This window comes from Paroedura picta, chromosome 4 (genome assembly GCF_049243985.1).
Source record: "Paroedura picta isolate Pp20150507F chromosome 4, Ppicta_v3.0, whole genome shotgun sequence".
In the NCBI taxonomy this organism is placed as follows: Eukaryota; Metazoa; Chordata; class Lepidosauria; order Squamata; family Gekkonidae; genus Paroedura; species Paroedura picta.
Genome location: NC_135372.1, coordinates 136,559,913 through 136,585,118, shown reverse-complemented (window position 1 = coordinate 136,585,118; position 25,206 = coordinate 136,559,913). Strand labels below are relative to the sequence as shown.

At 47.3% G+C, this 25,206-nt stretch overlaps 1 protein-coding gene across 5 annotated transcripts in view; it reads right to left on the bottom strand.

Annotated features, from left to right (window-relative positions):
• Positions 1–25,206, bottom strand: part of CDH4 (cadherin 4) — a 911,643-nt gene that overhangs the window by 208,034 nt on the left and 678,403 nt on the right. For all 5 annotated transcript variants that reach the window (XM_077335763.1, XM_077335764.1, XM_077335765.1 and 2 more), the window contains one exon: positions 14,813–14,968. In XM_077335763.1, coding sequence (XP_077191878.1) covers positions 14,813–14,968 — 156 coding nt within the window. The remainder of the gene's footprint in view (positions 1–14,812; positions 14,969–25,206) is intronic.

Below are 25,206 nucleotides of genomic sequence, written 5' to 3'. Positions count from 1 at the left end.
GGTTGAAGAGGGGGCAGCCTAAAACCACGACCTGCTGCCAGTATGTTGCCCTGGCCTCCAAACCTCTTTCAACTTAGAGGACAGGGGCAGGGGAGTGAACAGCTGGCAGGGACTCATGGGAATTGTAGTCCATTGACAAATGGAGAGTTACTGTTTGGCCACCTCTTGACTAGTCCAGCACTGTAGTCACTAGATGGCTCTTGCTCTCCTGAAATACTTCAGCTTGCCACATTTGGAAAGCGGGTATTTGTTTAGATCATGCCCTGGTCTGATCCAGTAAAGCTGTTCTTAATTAAAAGGTGATGGCCTTGGGACTCAATTAAGTCTAGAGACTACCAACTGGTCTATGAAATTAATTAAAATCTATAGACTGCAACGATTTCCCCCCCTATACTGCACAAGCTGTGCCTCAGGAAGGCTTTTTGTTCAAAAAACAAACATACCCACACCCTCACATATTCTGATGTAAGCCTCACAATGTTTCCTGTGGTAATTCTGTGGTAGTTCAGGCTCAGAAGTACTAACGTTTGGACTACATCTAATGTGAGGGGTGGTTCTGACAGAACTACAGACAGAATTTTGTCAACCAAGTACAGAAGAAGACATGATTACAGATTAAATATTGTTCAGTCACACGTCCAAGGTTGTTTTTTCTCCTTGCAGAAAAGGGGAACCCAAACTGACTCAGAGTAGAATTGTATTTGGGAGACAATAATAGCACCCATAAGAGCCTCTTGTGGCGCAGAGTGGTAAGGCAGCAGACATGCAGTTTGAAAGCTCTGCCCATGAGGCTGGGAGTTCAATCCCAGCAGCCGGCTCAAGGTTGACTCAGCCTTCCATCCTTCCGAGGTCGGTAAAATGAGGACCCAGCTTGCTGGGGGGTAAACAGTCATGACTGGGGAAGGCACTGGCAAACCACCCCGTACTGAGTCTGCCATGAAAACGCTGGAGGGCGTCACCCCAAGGGTCAGACACAACCCGGTGCTTGGACAGGGGATACCTTTACCTTTTACCATTAATAGCACCCATGTTGAAACACAGCAACAGATTGGCTACTCTAGTCCATAGGGTTGACAGCTCTGACTTGGGAACTACCTTGAAAATGGGGAGTGAGGCCTGGGGAGGGCAGAATTTGGAGAGGGAAGGCAACTCTGCAAGGTAAAATGTCATAGGGTCCACCCTCCAAAGCAGCCATTTTGTCTGAGTGAACTGATCTTGGTCATTTCAAGATCAATTGTGATAGTGGGAGATCTCCACAAGCTACCTGGAGGTTGGCAAGTCTACTAGCTGGCTGGTCCCCTGGTAACTAGGCTCACTTGCCCACCGCTACAAGCTGTAGTGAGAAAAAATAAAAAGGTAACATTGGCTGCATTGCTACATCAATTCTGGGGAGGGGAAAAATAAAAATAATGTAGAGTAGTTCTAGGAATTGTCAGAATTGTTGATTTTACCACAGAGGTTCAGGAAATTCCTAGAGCTACCCAACATCACTTCCATGAAAGACCCAGATGAAGCCAAGGTCCCCAGCTCTGATTCACCCACTGGTATCTAGGCTCATCCTGACAAACTGAGATGTCATGGAACTTCCTAAGACTTGCAGATCTGTGTTTAGAGCTACCAAAGTTCTGAAGAGCCATTAAGAAGAACAAGACTTGGTTCTTATATGCCACTTTTCTCTACCCAAAGGAGTCTCAAAGCGGCTTACAGTCACCTTCCCTTTCCTCTCCCCACAACAGACACCCTGTGAGGGAGGTGAGGCTGAGAGAGCCCTGAGATTACTGCTCTTCCACTAGGTGTATGGTTGAGGCCAACATGAGCAAGCAGAACACCAAATTAGGACCCATTTCCCTTCCCTTCCCTTCCCTTCCCTTCCCTTCCCTTCCCTTCCCTTCCCTTCCCTTCCCTTCCCTTCCCTTCCCTTCCCTTCCCTTCCCTTCCCTTCAGTTCTAAAACCAAACTGAACAGCCCCACTTATCTATTATGGGCGTGCTACACTTATTTAGTAGAATTTGCCATGGGTTACTGAATTTTAGACTATGTTTTTGTGATTTTGTGAATAGTCCCATGTTGTAAGCCACCATGAGTCTGCTGTGAAGTGAGGGGCAACCTAGAAATCACATCACATAAATAAACTGAACTAATAAAAGTAGTGACATCATGAGCACTCTTGGAATTGCAAAACTGAATGGCAAACATAGTCTTTCTGCAATTCATGAGTTAACTCTGATAGGCTTATAGACTGCAATAGAGAAAGTCTAGGTTGACATTGAAAAATGCTATATATTTCTCCCCCTAGTTCTGTTGTATTGTTTTTCCCCAATGTGCTGCCGCTGTTCTATTCTTGTACCGCCAAAGGGAAAAACCTACTAAAAGGCGGATGTTTTTCCTTTAGCGGCTGGTGGCATGGAGAATGCCCCCAAGGTTTTCTAACTTATATGTCACACTGCAGGGCCTGTTTGACCCTCACACTGAATTAGCAAACTTTTCATTCAAGTGAAAGTCTGAGGTACCTAGCAAGGTGTATTGTTCCTGGGGTAGCCACTTGCTCAAAAATACTGCAGCCTGTTCCTATTTGAGGAAAGAGTTTGGCCATCTTTTGAGCTGTTCTGAACAGCTACCTTGAGCATTTTTGAAGTACAGAGGGGAGAGGCTGGGGGCAACGTGCTGGAAATGGAAGCAGATCTTATTGAAAGACTGCATTTTTTCGGTCAGGAGATCCACAAGATCACACTTGAATTCTTTTGAGTTCACGTTTAAACAGCCAGCTTGGTGTAGTGGTTAGGAGTGCGGACTTCTAATCTGGCAAGCCAGATTTGATTCCCTGCTTCCTCCACATGCAGCCAGCTGGGTGACCTTGGGCTTGCCAAGGCACTGATAAAGCTATTCTGATGGAGCAGTGATATCAGGGCTCTCTCAGCCTCACTTCCCTCACAGGGTGTCTGTTGTGGGGAGAGGAAAGGGAAGGTGACTGTAAGCCGCTTTGAGACTCCTTTGGGTAGAGAAAAGCGGCATATGAGAACCAACTCTTCTTCTTCTTCAGTAATATCAGGCCTCTCTCAGCCTCACCTCTCTCACAGGGTGTCTGTGTGGGGAGAGGAAAGGGAAGGCGATTGTAAGCCGCTTTGAGACTCCTTTGGGTAGAGAAAAGCGGCATATAAGAACCAACTCTTCTTCTTCAGCAATATCAGGGCTCTCTCAGCCTCACTTCCCTCACAGGGTGTCTGTGTGGGGAGAGGAAAGGGAAGGCGATTGTAAGCCGCTTTGAGACTCCTTTGGGTAGAGAAAAGCGGCATATAAGAACCAACTCTTCTTCTTCAGCAATATCAGGGCTCTCTCAGCCTCACTTCCCTCACAGGGTGTCTGTTGTGGGGAGAGGAAAGGGAAGGCGATTGGAAGCCGCTTTGAGACTCCTCCGGGTAGAGAAAAGCGGCCTATAAGAACCAACTCTTCTTCTTCAGCAATATCAGGGCTCTCTCAGCCTCACTTCCCTCACAGGGTGTCTGTTGTGGGGAGAGGAAAGGGAAGGCGATTGGAAGCCGCTTTGAGACTCCTCCGGGTAGAGAAAAGCGGCCTATAAGAACCAACTCTTCTTCTTCAGTAATATCAGGGCTCTCTCAGCCTCACTTCCCTCACAGGGTGTCTGTTGTGGGGAGAGGAAAGGGAAGGTGACTGTAAGCCGCTTTGAGACTCCTTTGGGTAGAGAAAAGCAGCATATAAGTATCTTCTTCAGTAATATCAGGGCTCTCTCAGCCTCACCTCTCTCGCAGGGTGTCTGCTGTGGGGAGGGGAAATGGAAGGTGAATGTAAACTGCTTTGAGACTCCTTTGGGTAGAGAAGAGTGGCATATAGGAACCAACTCTTCTTCTTCTTCTTGAACTCTTGCACATTTACCACCTGGGCCTGATGATTTGCCAGTTTTTAATCTGTCCATCAGTCACAGACCTCCTCTCTCATCATCTCAATGCCTCTCTTCAAATCATCAAATGCCTCCCACGTTCCAAAGTCAGGAAGGAGGCAAAAAATAAAACAAAAATAAAACAAATCATTCAGCATTCTGTTTCTTTGCCATTTCCCTATCATCTTTTACTAATCATCCAAGGGCCCCATTGCCTTCCAACTGTTTTACTACTTTTAATGTATTTGAATACATTTTTCATAATGAACTTTGAGGGTTTTTTTTGCAATATGTTCCTCATAGTCCCATTTTTCCTGTCCGAACAATGACTTGCATTTTATCTGCCAAAGCCTGTGCTCCTTTTTATTTCCTTCACTCAGACCAGCTGCCCAACACTTAAATCACAGAATATAATCATAGAATTCGATCGGGCCATACAGGCCACCTAATCCCACCCCCTGCTCAATGCAGGATCAGCCCTAAGCATCCAGGAGAAGGATCTGTCCAGCCACTGCTTGAAGAAGGCCAGTGAGGGGGAGATCCCCACCTCCTTAGACAGCCCCTACTACTGCTGAACTAGACTCATAGAATCCTAGAGAGGGAAGGGGCCATGCAGGCCATCTAGTCCCACCCCCTGCTCAAGGCAGGATCAGCCTCAAGCATCCAGGAGAAGGATCTGTCCAGCCACTGCTTGAAGAAGGCCAGTGAGGGGGAGATACCCACCTCCTTAGACAGCCCCTACTACTGCTGAACTAGACTCATAGAATCCTTGAGAGGGAAGGGGCCATGCAGGCCATCTAGTCCCACCCCCTGCTCAATGCAGGATCAGCCCTAAGCATCCAGGAGAAGGATCTGTCCAGCCACTGCTTGAAGAAGGCCAGTGAGGGGGAGATACCCACCTCCTTAGACAGCCCCTACTACTGCTGAACTAGACTCATAGAATCCTTGAGAGGGAAGGGGCCATGCAGGCCATCTAGTCCCACCCCCTGCTCAATGCAGGATCAGCCCTAAGCATCCAGGAGAAGGATCTGTCCAGCCACTGCTTGAAGAAGGCCAGTGAGGGGGAGATCCCCACCTCCTTAGACAGCCCCTACTACTGCTGAACTAGACTCATAGAATCCTTGAGAGGGAAGGGGCCATGCAGGCCATCTAGTCCCACCCCCTGCTCAATGCAGGATCAGCCCTAAGCATCCAGGAGAAGGATCTGTCCAGCCACTGCTTGAAGAAGGCCAGTGAGGGGGAGATCCCCACCTCCTTAGACAGCCCCTACTACTGCTGAACTAGACTCATAGAATCCTAGAGAGGGAAGGGGCCATGCAGGCCATCTAGTCCCACCCCCTGCTCAAGGCAGGATCAGCCTCAAGCATCCAGGAGAAGGATCTGTCCAGCCGCTGCTTGAAGAAGGCCAGTGAGGGGGAGATCCCCACCTCCTTAGACAGCCCCTACTACTGCTGAACTAGACTCATAGAATCCTAGAGAGGGAAGGGGCCATGCAGGCCATCTAGTCCCACCCCCTGCTCAATGCAGGATCAGCCCTAAGCATCCAGGAGAAGGATCTGTCCAGCCACTGCTTGAAGAAGGCCAGTGAGGGGGAGATCCCCACCTCCTTAGACAGCCCCTACTACTGCTGAACTAGACTCATAGAATCCTAGAGAGGGAAGGGGCCATGCAGGCCATCTAGTCCCACCCCCTGCTCAATGCAGGATCAGCCCTAAGCATCCAGGAGAAGGATCTGTCCAGCCACTGCTTGAAGAAGGCCAGTGAGGGGGAGATCCCCACCTCCTTAGACAGCCCCTACTACTGCTGAACTAGACTCATAGAATCCTTGAGAGGGAAGGGGCCATGCAGGCCATCTAGGCCCACCCCCTGCTCAGTGCAGGATCAGCCTCAAGCATCCAGGAGAAGGATCTGTCCAGCCGCTGCTTGAAGAAGGCCAGTGAGGGGGAGATCCCCACCTCCTTAGACAGCCCCTACTACTGCTGAACTAGACTCATAGAATCCTTGAGAGGGAAGGGGCCATGCAGGCCATCTAGTCCCACCCCCTGCTCAGTGCAGGATCAGCCTCAAGCATCCAGGAGAAGGATCTGTCCAGCCGCTGCTTGAAGAAGGCCAGTGAGGGGGAGATCCCCACCTCCTTAGACAGCCCCTACTACTGCTGAACTAGACTCATAGAATCCTAGAGAGGGAAGGGGCCATGCAGGCCATCTAGTCCCACCCCCTGCTCAATGCAGGATCAGCCCAAAGCATCCAGGAGAAGGATCTGTCCAGCCACTGCTTGAAGAAGGCCAGTGAGGGGGAGATCCCCACCTCCTTAGACAGCCCCTACTACTGCTGAACTAGACTCATAGAATCCTTGAGAGGGAAGGGGCCATGCAGGCCATCTAGTCCCACCCCCTGCTCAGTGCAGGATCAGCCTCAAGCATCCAGGAGAAGGATCTGTCCAGCCGCTGCTTGAAGAAGGCCAGTGAGGGGGAGATCCCCACCTCCTTAGACAGCCCCTACTACTGCTGAACTAGACTCATAGAATCCTAGAGAGGGAAGGGGCCATGCAGGCCATCTAGTCCCACCCCCTGCTCAATGCAGGATCAGCCCAAAGCATCCAGGAGAAGGATCTGTCCAGCCACTGCTTGAAGAAGGCCAGTGAGGGGGAGATCCCCACCTCCTTAGACAGCCCCTACTACTGCTGAACTAGACTCATAGAATCCTTGAGAGGGAAGGGGCCATGCAGGCCATCTAGTCCCACCCCCTGCTCAGTGCAGGATCAGCCTCAAGCATCCAGGAGAAGGATCTGTCCAGCCGCTGCTTGAAGAAGGCCAGTGAGGGGCAGATCCCCACCTCCTTAGACAGCCCCTACTACTGCTGAACTAGACTCATAGAATCCTAGAGAGGGAAGGGGCCATGCAGGCCATCTAGTCCCACCCCCTGCTCAAGGCAGGATCAGCCTCAAGCATCCAGGATAAGGATCTGTCCAGCCACTGCTTGAAGAAGGCCAGTGAGGGGGAGATCCCCACCTCCTTAGGCAGCCCCTTCCACTGCTGAACTAGACTCATAGAATCCTAGAGAGGGAAGGGGCCATACAGGCCACCTAGTCCCACCCCCTGCTCAATGCAGGATCAGCCTCAAGCATCCAGGAGAAGGGTCTGTCCAGCCGCTGCTTGAAGAAGGCCAGTGAGGGGGAGATCCCCACCTCCTTAGGCAGCCCCTTCCACTGCTGAACTAGACTCATAGAATCCTAGAGTGGGAAGGGGCCACACAGGCCATCCAGTCCAGCTCTCTGCTCAATGCAGAATCAACCTCCAGCATCCAGGAGAAGGATCTGTCCAGCTACTGCTTGAAGATGGCCAGTGAGGGGGAGCTCCCCACCTCCTTACACAGCCGATTCCACTGATGTACTACTCTGACTGTGAATCCTTCTTTCCTTTTACTCCTTCCATGAACCATGGAGGCCTTATGAAGGCAGTCTTCACTCAACAGCTGGATAGATCTTATCTTGGATGCTTTAGACCAGGGGTAGTCAAACTGCGGCCCTCCAGATGTCCATGAACTACAATTCACAGGAGCCCCTGCCAGTGAATGCTGGCAGGGGCTTGTGGGAACTGTAGTCCATGGACATCTGGAGGGCCGCAGTTTGACTACCCCTGCTTTAGACTGATCCTGCTTTGAGCAGGGGGGTGGACTAGATAGCCTGTATGGTCCTTTCCAGATCTATGATTCTACTAATTTCTTTCTTCTGCCTTGAACAGACATTGGCTCAATCCATGTATGGGTAGTTGACAATTTTTTTGCTAGCCTGAAGATGTTGTAATTCCACTGAGATCAGTTGTAATTCCAGCTGTGAACTGGAGCTCCAGAAGTGAAGGATGGCTTGTTCTCCTTCGCTTCTGAACTTCGCAGCTGATGGGTCTTCATGAATCTTCCCAACTGGAGGCTGGCAACCCAAGCCTACTTCAGAGTTTGCGTTACAAGGACATGAATCACATGGATCTCCATTCTAGCTTGTAGCTGACAAAGGGAGTTTTGACTCTCAAAAGTTCATGCCCCGAAAATCTTGTGAGTCTCTACGGTACCACCGGACTTCAATCTAGCAAATCATGTAACCAATTACTAATCTCTCCTCCGCATTCAGATACACCAGGAAGAATTTGCAAACGACCCCATTAGGAGCGAATCCTATTACTGGTCTACCAAATGAATTTGAAAATTACTTTATTTCCCTTTGGCACAGAAAAAGAAGGTTAGCATTAATTAGAGAAATGGATGATGAACACGGACAAACAAAAATAATGCTCTAACACTCATGACCGTGAAGCCATGCAATTAGGTAGAAAGAAAAACTTGAGCACGAGGAACAGAATTAAATCGAAGGATAGAGATCTGCACAAAAATCTAATTTCAATGGATGTAGAAGACGTGAAGTCAGAAAAGTCAGATCTGGGTATGCTGTGAGCATCTCTATCTGAACATGTGGATTCTTGTGGTGCCAGGGTCCTCCTGGCCGCCAACTTTAGATTGGGAAATTCCTGGAGAATTCGGGGGAGGGGGTAGAATATTACGGAGACAGGGACCACAGTGTAATGCAAAAAAGACCACCTTACTCACTAAAGCAGCCAATGAAATCTAGGATCAGAAATCTAGGATCAGAAAGCCGCACATGGACAAACAAATTTCTAAAAAAAAGCAGTTAGTAGGCATCAGGGAAAATGTCATCAAGCTCCAGGTTGGTGTAGTGGTTAGGAGTGCAGACTCCTAATCTGGTGAGACAGGTTGGATTCTGCGCTCCCCCACATGCAGCCAGCTGGGTGACCTTGGGCTCACCAGGGCACTGATAAAGCTGTTCTGACTGAGCAGAGATATCAGGGCTCTCTCAGCCTCACCCAGTTTGGTTTTAGATCTGATTTTCCCTAATAGGGAGGGGAAGGGAAGGGAAAGGGGTCCAGATTTGGTGTTCTGCTTTCTCATTTTGGCCATACACTTGGTGGAAGAGCAGTAATCTCAGGGCTCTCTCAGCCTCACCACCTCCCTCACAGGGTGTCTGTTGTGGGGAGAGGAAAGGGAAGGCGACTGTAAGCCGTTTTGAGACTCTTTGGGGTAGAGAAAAGCGGCATATAAGAACCAACTCTTCTTCTTCATTTTGGACAATTCCGCATGAGCAAAATCTTGGCTCCCTGATGAATGTCCCTGTACAATACGGATGCTCACAAACACATATTTGCTGCTTTCCCTTGTTACATTTCCCAGACAGCACACACACACACACACAAAGACTTCAGACACTGATCAGTCCTACAAATAGATCTCAGCATTATTAGATATGATGAAATGATTCCTCAACCACCACCACCACTATCCCCCCGCCCCAGATTGCAAGGCTGTGCAGAAACCTGTTAAACCCAAGATCTCTGATTAAAGGAAGTCCTTAGTAGTCCGTGGAATAGGAATTTGACAACTCTCCCACCCCCAACACACACACACACCATAACGAGCTACGTGCGGCTGTTTCGAAGCATCCCCGAAAAGTTCTTGTCTGGACTCAGGACACTTAATAACGAACACTTGTTATTAAATAGCGAGGGGTCACTAGAAGTCATCATTACGAGAGACAAAAGTATTCCTTTTTGACAGAGAATTTCTAATACTAGAATCCTAATGACTCCATCAAAGGCATTATTCTGAGACCTTCTACCCCAATTATAGCCCAGTTATAATGACCCGGCACTAGCAAAAGATTATTGACAGACTCGAATCCGCACAGCAGCGATGTATCAAATATTCCTGTAAGAAAATCTCTCTCTCTTTTTTTGGCTTCACATTTCTCCAGGATCACTGGAGAAAATAATTGCTTTTGTTCCAGGAAGATAAAATAACTTTCCTTTAGATTCCCCTTTAACCCTGGGGAAATCTCTTCTTCCACCCAGAGAGAGAGGTAATATACTTTCTTTATCCCTCCATCTCTGTCCACAAGCAGTGTCAACACAGTTAAATGCGTCCCAAACACAACTGGGTAGAATTGGCCCCACTCTTAAGAATATGATGTCGATGTCACTGACTCCATATAGTTTTGTGGACCCTTGATAGCATCCTCATGAGACCATTTGGAAAGCCATCTTGCTCCAGAGGTCGCGGAATGTATGTGTCCACTATCGTCCTGAAGACCAAAGGTTTCGTGGATTTTCTTGAACATAAGAAGAGTCCTGCTGGATCAGGCCAGTGGTCCATCTAGACCAGCATTCGGTTTCACACAGTGGCCAGCTAGTTCCTCTGGATGACTGAGAACATGGCATAGAGGCCGAGGCCTTCATAAGAACTTCATAAGAGCCCTGCTGGGTGACACCAGTGGTCTATCTAGTCCTATATCCTGTCTCATGAGGAGGGCAATCAGTTCCTTTGGAGGGCCAACAACAAAACAAAGAGGATGAGACCTTCATAAGAGCATCAGATCTGATGGATCCCGCTGGATCAGACCATTGTTCCATCTAGTCTGGCATCCTATATCTCATAGCAGCCAACCAATTCCTCTGGAGGGCCAACAAGAAGGCACAGAGGTCTAGGCCCTCATAAGAACAACAGAAGAGCTCTGCTGTATCAGACTAGTTGTCCATCCAGTCCAGCATCCTGTCTCTCACAGTGGCCAACCAGTTTCTCTGAATGGCCAACAATAGGGCATAGAGACAGAGGCCTTCATAAGAACTTCAGAAGAGCCCTTCTGGATGAGACCAGCGGTCCATCTAGTCCAGCATCCTGTCTCACACAGAGGCTGACCAGTTCTTCTGGAGGACCAACAAGAGGCCACAGAGATCTAGGACTCCCCCCTGATGTTGTTTCCTGGCACCGGGATTCCAAGGATTAACGTGGAGATTCCATACAGTCACCATGGCTAACAGCCATTGATAGACATCCTATATGAATCTATCGGATTCCCAATTTTAAGCTGTTTATTCCTGTAGCCATCACTATATTATCTGGCAGCAAATTCAACATTTTAATTACTCTTTGCATGAAATAGGATATCCCTTTGTCCATCCTGACCCTACCGTCTATCACTGTTTACCCTTGAGTTCTAATCTTTTGGAAAAGTGAGAAAAGGTTCTCTTTGTCAACTCTCTGCACCCCATGCATAATTTTATCCCATCCCCCCTATTTTCTAAACTCAAAATCTGAGACTCAACAGCTCTTCCTCAAAGGGAAGGCGCTTTACACCCCCCATCATATTGGCTGCCCTTCTCTGTATTTCTTTTTCCAGCTCTGCACATTCCCTTTGTAGATATGGTGACCACACTAAAGGTAAAGGTAAAGGTTTCCCCTGTGCAAGCACCGAGTCATGTCTGACCCTTGGGGTGACGCCCTCTAGCGTTTTCATGGCAGACTCAATATGGGGTGGTTTGCCAGTGCCTTCCCCAGTCATTACCGTTTACCCCCCAGCAAGCTGGGTACTCATTTTACCGACCTCAGAAGGATGGAAGGCTGAGTCAACCTTGAGCCGGCTGTTGGGATCGAACTCCCAGCCTCATGGGCAAAGCTTTCAGACGGCTGCCTTACCACTCTGCTCCACAAGAGGCTCTTATGGTGACCACACTACATAAAATCAAAGAATCATAGAGTTGGAAGGGACCTCCAGGCTCATCTAGTCCAACCCCCTGCACAATGCAGGTACTCACAACTATGTGCCCACCCACAGTGACTCCAATTTCATGCCCAAGTGATCCCCCTTCCAAAAACCTCCAGAATCCAGCCTGGCCTGGAAGAAATTCATCCATCATCCCACAGTGGCAATCAGCAATGCCCTGGGTATGCAAGGAAGGGGCACAAGAGACAAAAATGAGTCAATCTAGTTTAGCAAAAGCAGTCAAGTCCTCACAACAGCATTCAAGTAGCAATAATGGAATTTGTTCTACAGATTCTAAAGAGGAAGGCAAAGGTAAGAGAACTTTGTTTCTGGAGGTTTTCTGAGAGATCTGCCTTGCCTGACAGCATAATTCAGGGCTCGACCTGATTCTTGGTGAAGAGGTACTGAAGAAGGTGACTGTAAGACTTTGGGGGGGGGGGAGAACTGGATCCATATGGAGGGGTGTAAAGAACAACCAAGGCGAACAAACTGCAAGGCGAACAAACCGGTCAGTCCTAGAGGAGATCAGCCCGGACTGCTCCTTAGAAGGCCAGATCCTGAAGATGAAACTCAAATACTTTGGCCACCTCATGAGAAGGAAGGACTCCCTGGAGAAGAGCCTAATGCTGGGAGCGATCGAGGGCAAAAGAAGAAGGGGACGACAGAGAATGAGGTGGCTGGATGGAGTCACTGAAGCAGTCGGTGTGAGCTTAAATGGACTCCAGGGAATGGTGGAGGACAGGAAGGCCTGGAGGATCATTGTCCATGGGCTGGACACGACTTCGCACCTAACAACAAAAGAACAACCAAACAACCAAATATGTTCAAAGGTGGAGGTAAAAACAAGGACTTTTTACAGGAAGCTTCTCTTCCTTCTCCCTCTATATTGAAGGTCATTTATATAACAGAGCCTAACTAGACATTATGGATGATGTGGACTGCCGAAAAGACAAATAAATGGATTTCAGATCAAATAAAGTCTGAACTTTCCGAGAAGCTAAAATGACTCAAGAAGAAAAGCTGGTTTTTATACCCCACTTTTCACTACCCGAAGGCCTCTTCAATTGCCTTTCCTTCCTCTCCCCACAGCAGATACCCTGCCAAGGTCACCCAGCTGGCTACATGTGGAGGTGGGAGGGGGGAATCAGGCCGGCTCTCCAGATTAGAAGCTGCTGCTCTTAACCACTACACCTTGCTGGCTATTGTCCTTTGGTCACATTATGAGAGGACAAGGGTCACTGAAAAAGGCAGTAGAATCATAGAATCATAGAATCATAGAATCATAGAGTTGGAAGGGGCCATACAGGCCATCTAGTCCAACCCCCTGCTCAACACAGGATCAGCCCTAAGCATCCTAAAGCATCCAAGAAAAGTGTGTATCCAACCTTTGCTTGAAGACTGCCAGTGAGGGGGAGCTCACCACCCCCTTAGGCAGCCTATTCCACTGCTGAACTACTCTGACTATGAACATTTTTTTCCTGATGCAGTAATGCTAGGATTAGTCAAAGGCAGCAGGAAAAGAAGAAGCCAAAGCATGAGATGGACTGAACCAATCAAGGAAGCCATGATACTCATTTTGCAAGAACGGAGCAAAGCTGTTAAGGATTGGATGTTCTAAAGGGCATTGATTCAGGTGGTCCCTGTAAGTTGGAATGGGATTGGCAGCACTTAACACTGTACAGGTGCTGTCTGGCATATGGAGGAGAAGGAGGGGTTGGTTTTTGTCACTACCTGAAGGAGTCTCAAAGTGGTTTAAAACTGCCTTCCCTTCCTCTCCCCACAACAGACACCCTGTGAGGGAGGTGGGGCTGAGAGAGTATTTCACTCTCAGAACAGCACTATCAAGGCTGTGATGAGCCCCAGGTCCCTCAGCTGGCTGCATTTGGAGGAGTGGGGAGTCAAACTCGGCTCACCAGTTTAGAAGCCACTGCTCTTAAACACCACACCATGCTGGCTCTGTGAATAAATGCCACCTTCTCTGAAACAGGAATATCGCCACATTTCATGAAGAATCTCATTTGATCCCAGAGGTTTCTCTTAGGGTTTTGCCACAATGCAGAGAGAATTGCAGCTGTTCTTCCCGTGCTAACAAACTTTGGTTAAAATATTTCTGCTCAAATTGATGTACTTGATGTAAAAGGAAACAAATCAAATATCATTAAATAAATCGAAATGGGAAATTTGGACCTCAATCTGTCCTTCGCCTTAATGTGAACAATAAAAAGGAACCTAAAACCCTACTTGCTTTGCAAACCCCCTATTTTGAAATATTTATAAGAAAAATTAAAATGGAGTGGTAAAGTAGATTAGATACCAGAAGATGCCAGACAACCAGCTAAGGGTGGATAAGATTTAACCTGCCATTTAAACTTATGGGGGAGATATGCTGGAAATAGAGCTGTAATATCAAATTGACCACTAGAGGGAGCGAAACACATAAGCCATTGGGGGAAAAGGCAAGAGATACATGAAAAATAAATATATCTTATCTGCCCGTAGCTAGTTGTACATATAAGCCATTACATATAAGATGCTAGGAAAGGTGTAGGCAGGTGTCCTGGTAGGATTGGGCACCATATTGGAGACCCCTTCTCTAACTACTATCCCCCAATGATTCTCTGCCACGGGTGTTGGGAAAACAGCATTTTTTCCATCAACAAAGGCCATAATGTTGGGTACATGAGACATTTTAGTTGTGCTGTTATTGATCTCTACAACATCCTTTGGGTTCTTCTTCTCTTTTCTTCCCAACTGGCTGTTTCTTACCTGCTCCTTAGAAATAAATCAGGCTTTCTCAGCTGGGATTTCATGAAACCCTGGGGTTTCTTGACAGCTCTGGAAGAGTGTCCCAAATTGGTGGGGGTTAACTAATTTGGTATATAGATATTTTAATTAATTACGTTTATTTATCAGGTGATATGACAATATATGGTCACGTCAACCCAAACCCCTGCCCAAAGTGGCCAATTACAGGCCTGGAGGGGTTGGGAAGGGGAGGGCCCTGGGTGGGCCTGTCTACAGTTATGCTTCCCAACCCTATTCTGCACGATCACGCCAATTCTGAGGTTTCTGGGAGCCTGAAGAATGTTTCAGTGGTTTCCCAAGAGTAAAAAAGCTGAGAAAGGCTGAAATAAATAAATGAATGAATTCATGATTTTCCAAGCGAGTTATTGGCCTCTGGGATTTCAAAACATTGTATCTTACACTTTGAGATTGTCGGCATACCCTAGAAAGGCAGAGAGAATGAAACCTAAATACTGAGAGCAGAAGACACTGGCGAGGTTACCACTCTGGGTGAAAAGGCACAAACTTACATGGTAGGATGCTCTTTCTTCTCGATCCATGGGACGTGTCACGTACATCCTCCCTGAGACGGGGTCAATGTTGAAGACCTCCATGGGTGGCTGATCGGCCCCTACTCCAGTGATGCTGTATCGTATATGGATCTCGCTGTCTTTATCCGAACGAATCTGAATAAAACATTAACAACAACAACAAAAAAACAATGAGTCAGCTTGGAATGCAGGAGGGGAGCACTGACAGAGACTTGGAAAAAAACATGGTTCTCTTCCATATTCTCATTTTTATCGCTTAAGTTTTAAAACTCTAGTGGCACTTGATTCAAGGTTACATCACTGACATAAAAACCTGCCATGTAAACCTATGGGGAGATATGCTGGAAATACATAGATGTAATATAAAATCGACCTCTAGAGGGAGCAAAACACATGCAGAAAAGGAGGGGAAGTGCATTCGGGACACACAAGCAATGAAAATGAGAATGCCCACGATCCATTGATAACTTTATACTTACTGTATTTATTTAATTATTTAAATATTGATACCCAGGCTTTCCATGATTAAAATGCAGTGGATTTAGGCAAAGGATGACCTAACGTCCCATTAAAGTGGGGCCAATAAATGCCCAGCAGCACCTTAGAAGACGAACAGCATGGAAAGAGACCATGGGTCTGTGGTGGAGCACCTGCTTTGCATGCAGAAGACGCCAGGGGCCATTCCCGGCATCTCCAGTTAAAAGGATCTGGCAGTAAGTAATGCGGAAGACCTCTGCCCAAGACTATGGAGAGCTGCTGTCAGTCAGAGTAGACCATACTCACCTCAATGGAGCAAGGGTCTGATTTAGGACAAGGCAGCCTCATGTGTTCCCAACTTCAACAGAGGTGTGGATGTTACCACTTTTCCAAAATCAGACCCCCCCTCTCCAGTTGCATATCCTAGTCAGATATATATCTTACAGATCTGATGAAGTGAGCTCAAGCTCATAAAAGGTCATGCTGAAATAAATGCTCTCAGTCATTCATGTGCCAATGGAATCCTTTATTATGCTGCATGACACCCTCCCACTCCAAATCATATGCAAGCATTGCTTCCTTCACGCAAGCAGCACACTCACCCTGTGCACAAAAGGCAGTCCCACCAACCAAAGGCCAAACTATGCACTCATGGATTTTACTCCAGGAATCACAGAACAGAAATTGATGGAAGCTACATGAGTTCCCAGCTCTCCAGCAATGTAACCTACACCAAGTCCCAGCAGGAACAGAAGAAGAGTTGGTTTTTATACCCCACTTTTCACTACCCGAAGGAGTCTCAAAGCAGCTTATAGCCACGTTTCCTTTTCCGCCCCCAACAACCTTCCCTTTTCTACCCTGGGAGGTAGGTGAGAGAGCTCTAAGAGAAATGCTGTGCAAGAACAGTTCTAAGAGAACTGTGACTGGTCCAAGGTCACCCAACTAGCTGCGTGTAGACGAGTGGGAGAATCAATCCTGATTCTCCAGATCAGAGGCTGCCACTCTTAACTGCTACACCAAGCCTTGGGAATCCTTTGGGTAGTAAAAAATGGGGAATAAAATCTCAGCTCTTCTTTTTCCTTCCTAATAATTTTGCATTATCCGGCACAAGTGGGAATTCGAACCCAGGTCTCCCAGATATTAGTCTGACACTCTTAACCCCTACACTTGTTCTCAATGTTTAGGCCACAGTGGGTATCATGTCCAGAGAACAAACGATTTTCTTGTTCTCTTCTATGAAATGGATTGATTGAAGATGCATTCAGAGCTGACAATACCTGAAGACATGCTATTAATAAATGGATACGAGTCGTCTTAAATACAGTACAAAATCCAGCCTTTCCTTCCAACTAGGGGTGAACGCTTCGGTGCGGTTCGGCCGCCTCGACAATCACAGAAGCCCGAGGCGGCCAGCACCGAACCGCCCCGAAGCGCTCACCCCTACCTCCAACCTCACAAGTTTTCCTGCACGGAAGCTGCCGTTCTCATTTCAAGCTTCCACAAGGGAATAAAACAGCAGGTTCACACGGAGCTGTGGCAGCCTTGGAATCTTTTTGCTTCCCTCCTCTCCCCCCCCCCCCCCCGAGCAGCCATCTGAAAGGTTTTTTCCCTCCAGCAGCAGGGCTATTTCTGAAAAGGGGGGGGGGGAGGAAACCCATGAGGCACAAGAGAAGAAATAACCTTCTCCCCCCCCCCCTCGCTATCTGAAAACTAGCTGACAGGTGTCACACCGACAAACAAATGCTCTCTTTGAACCTGACCATTTTATGAAAGTGGGGAGTTGGGGGGGGGAAATACGGGGAAGATAAATTGGAAGGTGCCGGATAATAAGGCACATTTAAACTTGTGCATCGAGATGCCAGCTGCTCTTCGCAGGAAGTCAGAACGCCCTGATAATGATGTGCTGTGCGTGCACAAGGCACAAAGAGAGGAGGGCGTTATTAAAAGAAGAAGAAAGAAGCCTTCCAACAAACCTGCTCTCCTTGTAGGAGAGAGACACCCAGCATGCCTGGCCACTGGGGGACGACGACACTACATCACTCTAAATGTGATGTAGGGTTTGTCTTCTTGAATGGGAGGCCTCTCTTTGTCTTAACCTGGGAGCCGTCCTCTGACCCCTCCTCCCTAACTCTTTAGGATGGTTAGGGTTGATCCTGCGTTGAGCAGAGGGTTGGACTAGATGGCCTGTATGGCCCCTTCCAACTCTATGATTCTATGATTCTATAACTCCTCTCCCTCCCTTCACATGGCCTTCCATGGAGACATACATCTCTATAGGTCTCTCCTGCGGAGACAATGGCCTCGTATTCCCATGGTCATATTGAATCAGTGCACTTTGTTTAATAAATATTTGTAAAGATTTTTTTTTAATATTGTACTTGCAGCTTAACCTTTGGGTTCCTGCCAAACAGGCAGGCCATTTGCGAGAGGGAAAACGACTCTTTCTGTTAGGTTACTTTCTCTTCCTTCGACGGCAGCCCGAATGTGAACTGCATCTACTTGAATAAATGTAAGTTTACCATCTCTCCCCCCCCCCCTTTTCTTTTTTTGCAATATACTTCTTGGGAAATTTGTTTACTGCATCCAGTATCACACTTCTAGGACGAGGCAAAACTCTGCTATAGATTAGCCCAGGCTTTCTTAACCAGGGTTTCATGAAAACCGGGGGTTTCTTGACAGCTCTGGAAGGGTTTCCCAAATGGGTGGGAGTTAATGAAGTTTTAATAGATTTTTAACACTGTTAAACATTTATCAGGTGACATGACCATATACGGCCATGTGGACCTTTCCCCACCAAATGACCAATGATGGGCCTGGAGGGGGTGGGAAGGGGAGGGGCCTTGGGTGGGCGTGTCCACAGCTCTGCTACCCAACCATATTCTGCATCATCTGCCGTTTCTGGGGTTTCTCAAAGCCTGAAGAATGTTTCAGGAGTTTCTAAATGGTAAAAAAGCATGGCACCCCTTGGTCATCACTTCTCTAAGCTAAAGAGTCCTAACCTCTTTAATCTTTCTTCATAGAAAGTGTTCCACCACGTAATCATTTTAGTCGTGCCTGCACATGTGCGCCAAGTTACACACCGGCTCCCGCACCTCCCCCCACAGCATGGTGCTGGAATGGCCTATTCGGACGCCACCCCGCACAACCCTAGTCTTACCTCTTAGGGTTGTCAACTCTGTCTTGGAAAATTCCAGGAGATTTGATGGCCATGCCTGGGGAGGGTGGCATTGGAAAGGGGAGGGAATGCAGAGGGGATGTGATGTCATTTCTAGCACTGTTTCTTCTAAACTCTATAGTATTCCATAGAGTCCACCCTCCAAGGCTGCAAATCTGGAAGATAGACTGCAATTCTAGATCTCCAGCCACCACCTGGAGGATGGCAGCTGTATGGGGAAGTGTATGGGGAGGTGTCTAGAGAGAGCGGGGCCTAGGGAAGGCAATGCAGAAGGCAACATAACATTGACATGCCAGCCACCTTTAAGCAGGCTATACAGTTTGGGTTGCCAACCACCAGGTGGAACCTTGAGATCTCCTGGCGTTACCATTGATCTCCGGACAACCAAAAATAGCTCCCCTGTAGAAAAGGGCTGCTTTTGGGATTGGACTGTATGGCACCATGCCTTGCTGAGGTATCTCATCTCTTCACACCCTCTTTTCCCCACCCCTACCCCACCCCTAACCCCAGCCACTGAAAACCTCCAGGTATTTTCCAAATCAGAGCTCATATCTTTATTATGGAGAACAGCTGTAGTTAGAAGAGCACTCCAGGCCCCACCTGAAAGCTGGTTACTCTATTATTAGAATAACAAGAACAACAACAACAACAGTTTTTTGTACCTCACTTTTCACAGCCTGAAGGAGTGTCAAAGCGGCTTCCAATCGCCTTCCTTTTCTCTTTCCACAACAGGCCCCCTGTGAGGGAGGTGAGGCTGAGAGAGCTCTGACAGGACTGCTCTGTGAGAACAGCTCTAACAGGACTGTGATGAGCCCAAGGTCACCCAGCTGGCCTAACAGACACATTGGCTTAGTCTTTTTGTCCTCCTGAGGGGCCCTGTGCATGAAGGTAGCAGCCGGATTTTCCCCTCCGCTTCCAACGAACTGCACCTATTAAAGTTAGTGCTTACTATGACCTTTTAAGAGTTCATTTTGTGTTTTTTTTTCTTTAAAAAAAACACACTGTAATTATTAATGGTAATAAGAACAGAGTCATAATGCTATAAAATGTCCTTTATTACCTGGCTCTCAGTGTTCGTGGCCATTACAGGGGCTAAATTGAAAATAACCGCGGCCGGGATGGTCCTCGCTCGTTCCGTGTTTAATGAAAATCAAACAATGCAAACGCACTCGAATCCCTTCAGTTCAAACACTTAAGAGTCTATTTAAGCCTGTTGACTCTGGCTCATTAAATATAGTGGAAATATTTTTATGCTCATTGAGATCCCTAACGAAGAGATATGTTTAAAGAATCTGTCGGGCAGAATGTTCTCAAACACCATTTTGCTAACCCGTCTCCCGATTAGTCAAATGAGAGATTTCGCATGCAGGCGGATTCTACTCCCAAGTACATCTTTTCATTTTGGCGTGCATGCTCGAAAGTCAAATAGCCAGGGCATAATTGCTTGATCCAATTGCGGGAAATCATTTGCGTTACAAAATAATATTTATTTCTGTTTCTGGGTAGACTCTGTGGCATTGGACAGTCCTCTCCTGCTTGAACATCTGAACCCCTTGGCATGGGACTGCTTTCCTTTAGTCATTTTCTGCTGGCGGAGTTCTGAGAACAAAATCTGTAGGGAGGGAGTAAATGGGAGGAGCCAATGTGGGGGAGTGCAGCAGATGCAGCTCTTCCCTCCCATTCCTTCACCACGGTGTATGACTTCAACAAGGCCACCAAAGACCAGACAGATGAGCAGAAAGCCACTCTGTCCTTCCAAAGGCCAGGCTGGGCAGGCTGTGGAGGGGTGGGCTGCCACCTTCACGCCCCCCCCCACATTTCCCAAAGGACAAGCTGCTTAGGGAAGGCCATGGGGGGGGGAGGGCTGTCTCCTGACCAGTCTCCCGTCTCCCAAAGAGCAGGCTCGGTAGGGAAGGCTGTGTGAGGGAGTGCCTCCTTCCCACCCACTGCACATCTCCCAAAAGCTGGGCCATGCTGGGTAGGGAAGGCCATGAGAGAGTGAGATGCCTCCCCCCCCCATATCTCCTAATGGTCAGACCAGGCAGGGAAGCTCCCAAAGGACAGGCTGGACAGACAAAACTATTGGGGATGCTGCCTCCTTTCCATCCCACCACATCTCTCAAGGGCCAGGCTGGGTGAGGTAGGTGAGGGTGAGAGGGCTCTGACAGACCTGCTCTATGACAACAGCACTATCAGAGCAGTGATGAGTCAAAGGTCACCCAGCTGGCTGCATGTGGGGGAGAGCGAAATCATACTCTGCTCACCAGATTAGAAAGCTGGTGCTCTTAACCACTACACTATGCTGGCTTTGGGGGGGAGGCTCATATAATTCAGATGTTACGTTGAGCCTCATCTATAGGCCCAGTGGAACAGCTGTTTAAAAGCCCTGCGGAACCATTAAAGATCCCACAGGGGTCCGTTCTCATTCGGAAGATCGTTCCACCAGGGTCGGGGTCAGGGCATAAAATATTACCAACTTAGTTGCTGAAATTAAAATTGCTTCCAAAGGAGGTTGCGCAGAGACAGCGAGAAAAATCCAGCGCATTAATGCCGAGCGAGAAGGGTGTTCAACCAAACTCCCGAGCCCTCTCTTCCATTCCGCAACAGCCGTCAAAACAGAACGTGCGCGTCCAGAAACGGCACCAGAAAATCATTTTAGATCTTAATATTTTTATTTAGAAAATTTTCCAGTGTCAGCTAACTGTACAGCTTGACGCCCTTCTGGAACGGCAGGGGCAAGCATTAAGCGCTGCATTACCATATGTCAAGGGAGAGGATAATGTGACTGCTCCGTGGACAACTCCAGAGCCTCCCCCCCCCCTCCCAAACCTCTGTCAAACTGAATCTCTCCCTCTTGATCAATAACAGTGCTAGGCAAAGGGGACGATGTGTGGCATCTGAAAGGCCGGATTAGCCGAATATTGTAAATACAGATGGCAGGGACTAATTCCAGCTCTCAAGCAGTGATCATGCAAATCGCTTCGGCATGTGGAGAGCTCCTCCGAGTTCAAAGGGATTAACCACATGAGCAGAGTTGCTCGCACACGCGCACAGGGGTGGAAATTAGTCTGTAGAAATGGGGGCAGCTTCCAAGATGCACTTAGAATCATAGAATCACAGAATCATAGAGTTGGAAGGGGCCATACAGGCCATAGAATCATAGAATCATAGAATCATAGAGTTGGAAGGGGCCATACAGGCCATAGAATCATAGAATCATAGAGTTGGAAGGGGCCACACAGGCCATAGAATCATAGAATCATAGAATCATAGAGTTGGAAGGGGCCATACAGGCCATAGAATCATAGAATCATAGAGTTGGAAGGGGCCACACAGGCCATCTAGAATCATAGAATCATAGAATCATAGAGTTGGAAGGGGCCACACAGGCCATCTAGTCCATCCCCCTGCTCAACGCAGGATCAGCCCTAAGCATCCTAAAGCATCCAAGAAAAGTGTGTATCCAACCTTTGCTTGAAGACTGCCAGTCTTGGCGCCATGCGTGTGGGAAAGCGTCAGGGGTTCTCAGTTCCCGTGTTCAAACTTCACTCGAGTTCCTGCAACTGGAGGTGCATGGGAAATGGCTGGGAATTCAGATGGGCTAATCTGGTGCAGGGGCTATCAAGAGTGCAAATGCACCTTACAAATGGAAAGAAGAAGAAGAAAACAAGATGGTTTTAATACCCCACTTTTCACTATTTAAAGGAGTCTCGAGGTGGCTTAGAATTGCCTTCCCTTTCTCTCCCCACGACAGACACCCTGTGAGGTAGGGGAGGCTGAGAGAACAACCGGACAGTTCTGTGAGAACAGTTCTATCAGGACTGTGACCGGTCCAAGGTCACCCAGCTGGCTGCATGTGGGGGAGTGGGGAATCAAACCCAGCTCTCCAGATTATAGGCCGCTGCTCTTAACCACAACACCAAGTATTTTGATGCTGAGTCAAATTAAATTATTTCCAAATACACAGCGAGAGAGAGAGAGAGAGAGAGAGAGAGGAGCTGGTATCGGTTGTTGGATGACCTTTGGCCACTCTCACACTTTCAGCCTAACCTACCTCACGGGGTGGTTGTGTACATAAAATGGAGACGCGAAAGATGTAAGCCGTTGTGGGCTCACCTCATCAATATATTCCCCATCTTTCTCCTGCTGTATGTTTAATGTACCCACAGGTGTTTTGCTGCCTTCTCCATACCTATATTCAGAATTTGATTTTCCCTTTTCCCCCACAGACTTAGTGGGAAAACATTGAACTACTCCAACAGCATTTTGTGGGGCATTTTGGGGCTGCCCCACTTCACTGGTGTAGTGCAGAAGAGGGGCAGACTCTAAACTGGAGAACAGGGCTTGATTCCCTGCTCTTTGACATGAAGCCAGCTGGACAGAGACACCTTGGCCCAGTCAGTTTTTGCAGAATTCTTCCAGCCCCACCTACCTCACAAGGTGTCTGTTGTAGGGAGAGGAAGGGAATCCAATAATAAGCTGCTTTGAGACTCCTTCAGGTAGAGAAAAGGGGAGTATAAAAACCTACCTGACGGACTGCCTCTCCAAATGTATCCCCTGGAGAGCATTGCATTCTGCTAACACCAATTTGTTAGTAATCTCTGGCCCTAAAGACACGTGACATTTATGCGCTCCCCCACATGCAGCCAGCGGGGTGACCTTGGGCTCACCACAGCACTGATAAAGGTGTTCTGACTGAGCAGGAATACCAGGGCTCTCTCAGCCTCACCCACCTCACAGGGTGTCTGTTGTGGGGAGAGGAAAGGGAAGGCGAATATAAGCTGCTTTGAGACTCCTTCTGGTAGAGAAAAGCGGCATATAAGAACCAACTCTTCTTCTTCTTCAGTAATATCAGGGCTCTCTCATCCTCACCCACCTCACAGGGTGTCTGTTGTGGGGAGAGGAAGGGCAAGGCGATTGTAAGCCGCTTTGAGCCTCCTTCGGGTAGAGAAAAGCAGCATATAAGAACCAACTCTTCTTCTTCTTCAGTAATATCAGGGCTCTCTCATCCTCACCCACCTCACAGGGTGTCTGTTGTGGGGAGAGGAAGGGCAAGGCGATTGTAAGCCGCTTTGAGCCTCCTTCGGGTAGAGAAAAGCAGCATATAAGAACCAACTCTTCTTCTTCTTCAGTAATATCAGGGCTCTCTGTCCCACCTCCCTCACAGGGTGTCTGTTGTGGGGAGAGGAAAAGGAAAGTGACACTAAGCCGCTTTGACACTTCTTCGGGTAGAGAAAAGCGGCATATAAGAACCAACTCTTCTTCTTGTGGGGAGGGGCAGTACAGAAAACAAATAAATAAGTTTATTTTAGGCCTGAGCCTCCGGGGAGGGCGGTATATAAGTATGATAAATAAATAAACTTTATTTATAAATAAATTTATATTTATTTATAAATTTATAAATAAATAAATAAATAAGTAAATAAAAAACTATTATTATTATTATTCCTTATTTTGTTTATTTAATTAATTTGTACCCCGTGTTTCTCCTCCTCCTCCATTTTCTCCTCACAACAGGTCTGTGAGGTAAGTCTGGCGGAGAATGTAGGAATTCGAACCCGGATTCCCCCAGATATTAGTCCACCACTCCTAACCAATACACCACAACGGCTGTTTCTTCTTTCTTTCTATGGGTGCTCTTTTAATTGGCTATCGGATATTTCCCCCCTCTATTCTCCACACTGGCTTGAACGATTCTTGCTCTTCCCAGGCAAGCTGATCAGTCAATACACCAAATTATCCCTCGGTTGGCTTTATTCACAGCATGATCTCTGCATCCCCGCCCAATTGTCTGTCCAGGACAATAAAAGGCATGTTTGCTCCACCAGAGAAAACAACCATAGAAGAAATTCAGAGAAAGCTTCCGTGACCCTCTCAACTTTCGGCGAGTTTTTGAATAAGCGACATGAAATGTCAGCAAATGGAAGGCAAACAAGCTCCAAATTGCCAGAGATGAAATGCAGCGGAGGGGATGCAAAACCCAGGGACGGTGGAAGAAAGTTTTCAGGATTCGTTTTGTCAACCAGCACTTAAAGGGAGCCTTAAAGGCAAGGATAACATACTTTCAGCTTTTAATCCATGATTGCTGCAATTCTGGATTTAGTATTTAGCTGCAACACACAGACTGGCATAGATTTATTATAGGTTTTCTTTTAATCTTGAGGCTTTGCTTACATTTGTGAAAACACTTCCACGGCACTATCAGATCTGAGCTTCTGAGAATCTTAATGGAGGATATGCCTTTTTTCTTCTTCGAAATAATAATCATAAATGCCTGGGGCTGGATCAAGACCATAGTATCTGTACATAGAAGGATCATAGAGGGGAATTATAACAGAGTCTTCGTTCCTTCCCTCTCCCAAGGATATTTTTTTTCAATATAAGATAATAATCATGATATAATAATAATATATATATAATAATAATGATGATATAATGATAATAATATTTTCTTTAAAAGATATATCCAACCTTTCTGCATTGCTCAGGGTGGATAACAATATTTAAAAACATACAAAGGTAAAAATGTCAAAACTTTATAATTTCCCTATTGTTATAATTGTAACATTATACAAGAGCCTCTTGTGGCGCAGAGTGGTTAAGGCAGCAGACATGCAGTCTGAAAGCTCTGCCCATGAGGCTGGGAGTTCGATCCCAGCAGCCGGCTCAAGGTTGACTCAGCCTTCCATCCTTCCGAGGTCGGAAAAATGAGTACCCAGCT